At 38.5% G+C, this 7,866-nt stretch overlaps 1 protein-coding gene across 1 annotated transcript; it reads right to left on the bottom strand.

The window, feature by feature from the left end:
• Window positions 1-5,161: 5,161 nt before the first annotated feature.
• Window positions 5,162-7,330, bottom strand: LOC140225238 (uncharacterized). Its single transcript, XM_072303440.1, has one exon. The coding sequence runs from the start codon at window positions 6,646-6,648 to the stop codon at window positions 5,665-5,667; it is 984 nt and encodes a 327-aa protein (XP_072159541.1). The 5' UTR covers window positions 6,649-7,330; the 3' UTR covers window positions 5,162-5,664.
• Window positions 7,331-7,866: the final 536 nt, after the last annotated feature.

The raw sequence follows: 7,866 nt of genomic DNA, 5'->3' as shown, positions 1-7,866 counted from the left end.
AATTTTTGCACACTCTGTATGGACCATCTCATTTTAATTGATGAAAAAAATATGTTTTAAAGGAAAATATAATGTGTGTTTCGTAAATATTAAGGTAGTTCCGTATCAAACTTAATGATTTCCAAAGCACACGAATTTCTACACAATTTCTTATAGCCTATGGCGATAAAGTGTAAAGCCCGGCGATAGGAACTATAGCCCGACTGTATACTTTTTTATAGCTTCGTATAGCCCGGCTATATGATTTGCTCCGCTTTCTAAAGCCATGCAGCTATATGATTTTCAATAGCCTTCTTTAGTCGGCTATAAGAACTCCTATGGTATTTTGAAACGCAGCTCGTATCGCCAATTTTTACCAGGGTATCAAAAGGGAATTTTGATAATATCACCCTCGACAACATTTTACAGCAAAAATACCAAAGATCAAAGATGCAAAATCTCCTCTGAGTATTGACACACAGTTCGGAAACGTTTCAGCAGCATGAATAAGACAACGCGTGGATGCAACTATACCAACTCTACGGCTGCTAAAATTGCATAAGCAAAATATTGAAGGCACTTTATTTTTCCTTGCGCTTTCAGCTTCAGCAGCACAATGCATTGCTTATCAGCAAAGTATTGCTATGACCTGTTGTATTCTCACGCCTTATAAGTGATTCGATGGACGCTATATTTTGTGTCAGAGCGACATGCGATACATCGCATCGATTGGCTCAATTTTTTTAGCTACTCATCATTTTGCCATGCCAAATCACGCCTTCATTACGATGAATTTGTTTGTCAAAATTAGTGAGTGAATTATTTAGTCTCCTCACAACAGCTAGAATTACGATCTCAAAATTCGAGAAAAATGACGAGTAGCTAAATAAATGGAACCAATCGATGCGATATATCGCATGTCGTTCTGACACAAAATATGGCGTCCATTAGAATCACCTTCAATCAGACGTACACTCAAAAGAAGGATGCACTGGAAAAAAAAACATTGGATCTAGAGTCCAGACTCTTGAAAACATTGACAAGAAAATATACTCTTGATTCAATCGGATTTTTGCTTGAATCAAAACGAAATCCGCTTAAATTAGGAGGCTTGGGGCTTGATTTAAGCTAGATTCTGATTGAATCGAGAGTACTTTTTCTTGTCGATGTTTTTAAGAGTTTGGACTATAGATCCGATGTGCTTTTTTTCCAGTGTGTGCAAATTAATTCAATCAAATGGACTATGTACAAAGGTTTTATGAGCTACATTGTTCCGTTATAATTGATTTATCCACTCGTGGTTGATTTTTGCATTAATACGTCCATTCATTCAAGAAGTTTCAAATTATTTCCAAAAGTATCACAGCCGAATATTATAAATTGTATTTTTGGATTCAATTCTCTGCACTTTTTTTCAATTGCTGTCGTGATATCAACTCGTGGGAGCATTTACTAGAAGGTTCTTCAAACATGTTTTGCCATTTTAGAAGTTGGAAACCCTGTTGAATGATTTTTGCGTAAAATTCCAGGTAAGTACTTTATCAGAAATATATTCATAAACTTGGTATGTCCGAAATATAGTTTTATGTAAGAACGTGAGCTCAATGGAATTTTAAGGAAGTAGGACAATGTGCATGTAAAATTAAGAATTACAGTCAGAATAAAATGAGGTCGCCAAAATAGACCGATGAATGTTGATGCTCAAATAAAAGTTCGTACCTAATTTTAAGTGGAAAGAGGGTTATTCAAAATCGGCGATTTTACCCTACGCTTGGATTTTGCCCGGAGTTGGATATGTTGTTCCCTATCACAAGACACGCCTTTTTCCGGCATTGGCAAGTTCACCCGAAATTTTTCCCGCGCGCTACAGCGTTGCCAAGTTGAAAACAGGCAAATTCCGTAAGTGGCATCAAAATTGAGCTATGAAGTTGCGGTTTTAACGAAAATTCTCTAAAAATTACGCACTTTTAGGAAATGACCATGTTTTTAATGTCGCATTAATTTTAACATGCATTATTGCCAAATTTCCGATTTTTAAATTCGACACATGTTACATATCCGCAAATACCCAAAAAGGCTATCTTCAAATTTGAATAAAAAGTTGTCTAATCGATAGTTCGTTCGATTTCGCATCCATCGATATATTATAGCTCGCTGGGAAACTTTTGGTTCGCGAGATATCATCATTTTTGTGAACAGCTTTATGGAGCGACGACGCTTTTTGAGTCCGGGCGGATAGAAATTTTAGCCTCCTAAAACACCGGGTAGCATTAATTCCATGGTTTCCTATGTAATTTTTGGCGCTAAATCCGAATTTGACCATTTCATACAAAAATTGTCACCAAGATGTTGCCAAATTTGGCAAAAATTGCTTAAAATCGGCCTTTTTGGCGGATTATAGCCTGCGACTTGCCAGGAGTTGATCAGACGACAAAATTGGTTATTTCCGCAGTTAAAACTCGTTAAACTATCTACAAGCTGAGTCAAATTCTTTCTGCTCACGGTAAAATTAAACGCGCGACAAGCAGCAAACTGAAAAAAAGACACCAAAATTGGCGCTTTTTGCGGTTTTTGTCGTAAGTTTCTTGTTCTCCGATTAAGAGAATGTTTCTTAGGAAAATCTGAATTACGCCGAGTGTAACGACAAACTATTGTATTGTTACATATATAGATAAAGAGCCGCTTTAACAGCGGTCTCTCGGGTCCCGCGACGCCTAACCGCCATAGTCCCTTGTCCACCCACAGGTCCTCGGTAATTTGGAGCGCCCTTGTTCCTTTTTAAGCCCCTTATTGTCCTTTCCTGGGCGTCTTCTTCAGTTTGGTGTCGTTACTTTTTTCTATTAAACTCCATTATCTCAGAATTATAAAATAAAATTGTATACTAAATATAGGGTAATGAATAATAACGGTCAAATACCGCCAAAATTCAACGATTTGTACGTAATTTTGGCAATATTGCAATGCGTCTTGTCTTGTTTTAATGAAGTCAGTCTGAGGAGTACATTTTATTCTTTAATTTTTAGCAGAAAATTTTCCATTATTGTTTCAAAATGTGGTTTATTGACACGATTTGATAAAACTCACTATTTTATGAATTTTTCCTCTCTGAACTAAATACCCTAGTTATTAGTATATATCTAAGTTGAAAATTAAATTATTCTACAGAAGTGTATTATTTTGCAAGAGAGATACATTTATAAAATTTAAAAATAAGAGGTGAACAAAGAATATAGGACAATAATATCGAAAAAACCAGCGAAAATTAAGGTATTTTGTTTAAGCTTGGCAACATTGGAATATGTTCGATCTTATTTTATTGTTCAATTTTATTAAATTCTGCTCATGTTGTTCATTAGTTTAGTCAAGAAACATTCTCTTAATCGGAAAACAAGAAACTTACGACAAAAACCGCAAAAAGCGCCAATTTTGGTGTCTTTTTTTCAGTTTGCTGCTTGTCGCGCGTTTAATTTTACCGTGAGCAGAAAGAATTTGACTCAGCTTGTAGATAGTTTAACGAGTTTTAACTGCGGAAATAACCAATTTTGTCGTCTGATCAACTCCTGGCAAGTCGCAGGCTATAATCCGCCAAAAAGGCCGATTTTAAGCAATTTTTGCCAAATTTGGCAACATCTTGGTGACAATTTTTGTATGAAATGGTCAAATTCGGATTTAGCGCCAAAAATTACATAGGAAACCATGGAATTAATGCTACCCGGTGTTTTAGGAGGCTAAAATTTCTATCCGCCCGGACTCAAAAAGCGTCGTCGCTCCATAAAGCTGTTCACAAAAATGATGATATCTCGCGAACCAAAAGTTTCCCAGCGAGCTATAATATATCGATGGATGCGAAATCAAACGAACTATCGATTAGACAACTTTTTATTCAAATTTGAAGATAGCCTTTTTGGGTATTTGCGGATATGTAACATGTGTCGAATTTAAAAATCGGAAATTTGGCAATAATGCATGTTAAAATTAATGCGACATTAAAAACATGGTCATTTCCTAAAAGTGCGTAATTTTTAGAGAATTTTCGTTAAAACCGCAACTTCATAGCTCAATTTTGATGCCACTTACGGAATTTGCCTGTTTTCAACTTGGCAACGCTGTAGCGCGCGGGAAAAATTTCGGGTGAACTTGCCAATGCCGGAAAAAGGCGTGTCTTGTGATAGGGAACAACATATCCAACTCCGGGCAAAATCCAAGCGTAGGGTAAAATCGCCGATTTTGAATAACCCTCTTAGAGAAGCATCTTCCCTCCATCGAAGATTTTTATAATTTTTAAAAGTATTATCTTTTTATACTGCATTGTGCTCGATTCAATATATCTCTACTGTTGAAACTAGCGGAAAATTACGGTGAACCTTCAAAAACCTGTAACTCGAACGCGATAATTCAAATTTGCCGCGTCTATTAGACCCTCCACTGGCCTCCTAGCGACAGGTGGAAGCTTTTACTTTCGGGGTTTCAACAATTCCTTATGGACAATTATTAGGGAGCAACAGTCATCACCCTATTTTCGGCTGTTGACTTACCTACATGGTCGATGATGAACTTCGGATGACGTCCTGAGCCAAACAACTTTCCCAAACGTTTGGCCATTTTCGGCTTGTTTGCAAAACGAAACTGCCAACACGTTGTTGAACATCAACCATGTAGGTAAGTCAACAGTAGAATGCTGAAGTCCCGAAAGTAAAAGCTTCCACCATGGCCAAGATACTAGTGGAGGGTCTCTTGTCTCTGTACTTGGTTCCATTTCTTCCATTGACATGCATATGTATATCGACGGCGTAAGTCCGCAATCACGCATCTCGTTTGCGGTGTTTGAAAATCTTCGTCCCTGTATTATTTTTTAAAAAGAGAACAAATTGGCATCATTCCTTGAAGTTTTTGCATAATTTTCTCCGCGCAAATAAGAAAAATCACGGCAGTTTTAAAAAATTGCCCTTGGGTAGTTTTCCGTCTAAAAAAAAAGTATGACAGGAAGTCAGCGACGTCTCAAACCGAGATACGTGGTTGCGGACTTACACTGTCAATATGTTTTTTTTTTTTTTTTTTTTTTTTTTTTTTTTTTTTTTTTAACTAATTTACGCTGCAACCATAAACATGCAGGTTTTTGCTTTGAAAGATTCTTCATATATGACCATAATATATGGGACATTTTGATCCAAATTTAAGTATTTACTAAATTTTAGAACGGGAGAAATAAAAGGTACCCCATTTATAAAATTACAAAAATAGAAGACACAATTTATTAAAGTCACAAAAGTTGGATTGAGGGTCAAGACTAAAATTAAGAGAAAATTATCTCTAATTTTCAGTTGGAGAAGTTTACAGTATTTTTACGGCTCTATTAAATAAATACTAAATAGTATCTAAATAACCCAATATTAAATTACCAAGAAAGCAAAAAAAAAAAAATCGAAATCGAAATGCACTCGGTTAATGTTACACTCATCGTGTTAGCATGGGTAAATATTGGTCATGGTTCAAAAAGAATAAATCGTCTAGGGAGTCTTATTTGACCAATTATATTTCAACGATCAACAGGGCGAAAACGTTGATACCATCGCCAAGTAACATTCCAGAAAGACTTATGGGCTGTAAATAGAAATGCGCGGAAATTATTAAAAGCTGTTTGACCTGTCGAGTCGTTCTAATCACAACTTGATTCCAATAGACCGATTATATTTGTACATATCTTCGAAAAAGCCATATAATAAACGTACAAAAACGCGCAACAAGAAGTTTTACGAAAAACCAACATATCCTATGAAACTTACTTCCCCTAAAAAACCCACCCCTCTCACGAAATTTATCTCTCCTCCTAAACCGACCTCTCTTACTAAACCTGAATCTCTCACCATATTCACCTCTCTCACTGGACTTAAATCTCTCACCATACTCACCGCGCTCACCAGACGTACCTCCCTCAGAAACCCCACCGCTAGGAACCAAGTGATCTCTCATCCAATTCATCCCATCTCGCGTCCTAAATTTCAACATGTCAGCAAACGCATTACCTTCATGATCATAAATCGTTTCTGTGTCACAAGGGAATATGCCCTCACTGGTCAAGAGCCCAATCCGCCTCCGGGAACGACTCTGTTTGCTATATGTGCCGTGAAACCCCCTACCTCTTCCTCTTCCCCTCCCGCGCCCTTCACCTTCAACTTCCGACGCTGCTTTTTCCCGCGATAGCGCAATATCGACTGCATCTTGGAAGGTCAAGTCCTTCTGTTTCATGAGGTCACCCTGAGTGTCTTCGTCGCGGATTCCAGCCACGAATTGGTCCCTCAGCGTCGTGTCCAGGTCGGGAAACTTGCATTTCATACAGTTTTTCTTTAGTCGCGTAACGTAGGACGCAACGGACTCCCACGGATACTGCATTGTTCTAGAGAACTTCATTCTCTCGCTGAACTTGGAAGGTTTGTTGGGTTGCACAGTACTTGACACGAGCCTCACGAGTTCGTCGTAGGGGAGATCCTTCGGTTTCCGTGGGATCGCAAGACTCCGGATCAGTTTGTGGGCCTCGCCGTCTATTTTGGTCAGTAGCTCTGCAACCCATTTTTCGGACGGTATATTGTTGACCGCAAAGTATTGAGCCATACGCTGGACAAAAGTCCCCCAGTCGTTATCGGCGAGGTGGAAGTAAAGTTGGTCGGCCATCTTTGCGGTGACGTCAGTCGGGCACTCAGGAGTTTTGGACGTGATTCTTTCGCGTAGTACTAGCGCGGTTGTAGGCTCGTCAAGTTCTCATCCAAACCACTGATTTTGTTGAAGTTTCGGGCAACGGCTCCGGAAGTTTGTGACTTCGATAACGCACTGATATATCGGAATTGTCCAGGCGGTTCCAGGTTGACCGCATATTAGAGCACACTATAACACATTCCGGCTAATTTGGACTGAAGCAATATCGACGGTGAAATGACCAAACCATGTATCCCGGGCAGAGGCGGATCCAGCAATTTGGCAACGCCGGATTTCCTCCATTTAAACCTACGTTAAACAATCGATTCTTGTCGGAGCACCTGGCCCCTCCAAGAATCGATACATTTCCATAGGTTTAAACGGAAAAAAGACAATGTTGGCAACTTGCTGGATCCGGCAATGATCCCGGGCATTGCAGACCTCCTGTCATACTTTATTTTTTTTTTTTTTTGGAAACTATTCGACATCGTATTCCGGAAACTTCCGTGATTTTCTACTCTGTCTACTGGATATTCTGTGAAAATTCAAAGGTATGGCATGGATTCGTCCTCAGATCCAATACATTTTAGAGACTTCACACTAACAATTCAAGCAATATACTCGGATGAGGCAAATAATAAGCTCACAGGTCAACGCCACTTCTGATTTACGTCTAATGGTGATTGATGAGCAACCTGTTGAACATAAATATCAAAATTAAATTCAACCAATGATGACTGATAAGCTTCAGGGCAAGCACTCCGCTGGGCGAGATTTTGCAAATAAGGTTAGGTTTGCGAAACCAATCGCTCAACTCTTGTTCATCAGTCAGCTTTAGACGAATCTGAGTGTTGACTTTCCTCGGTGATTTGTAGACTAAGAAGATATCAGTTTTGAGTCTCTAGATGTATTGGTGCTGTTTTTTTACCATTAAAAATATAAACAAGAAGAGGAGATTTTGAAACCCCAAAATCGACGTGCATGGTATAGGCATTTCACCGTCGATGTATATGACCGTCCACGAAAAAAAAAATACTTTAACCATATGAGCTACATTTTGCAAGTAGGAAGTACAATTCCTGCCTCACCCATAAAGACACTTATGTGCGCAAGGAAACAAATAGTATATACGCTGTTTGTAAACTGAGCTAGAGATTGTAGTTCCTGATGTCAAAATGCAGTCCATATGCTTAAAAT

This window comes from Bemisia tabaci, chromosome 8 (assembly GCF_918797505.1).
Source record: "Bemisia tabaci chromosome 8, PGI_BMITA_v3".
NCBI lineage: Eukaryota > Metazoa > Arthropoda > Insecta > Hemiptera > Aleyrodidae > Bemisia > Bemisia tabaci.
The sequence above is the reverse complement of the archived record's forward strand: the minus strand, read 5'-3'. Positions and strand labels throughout refer to the sequence as shown.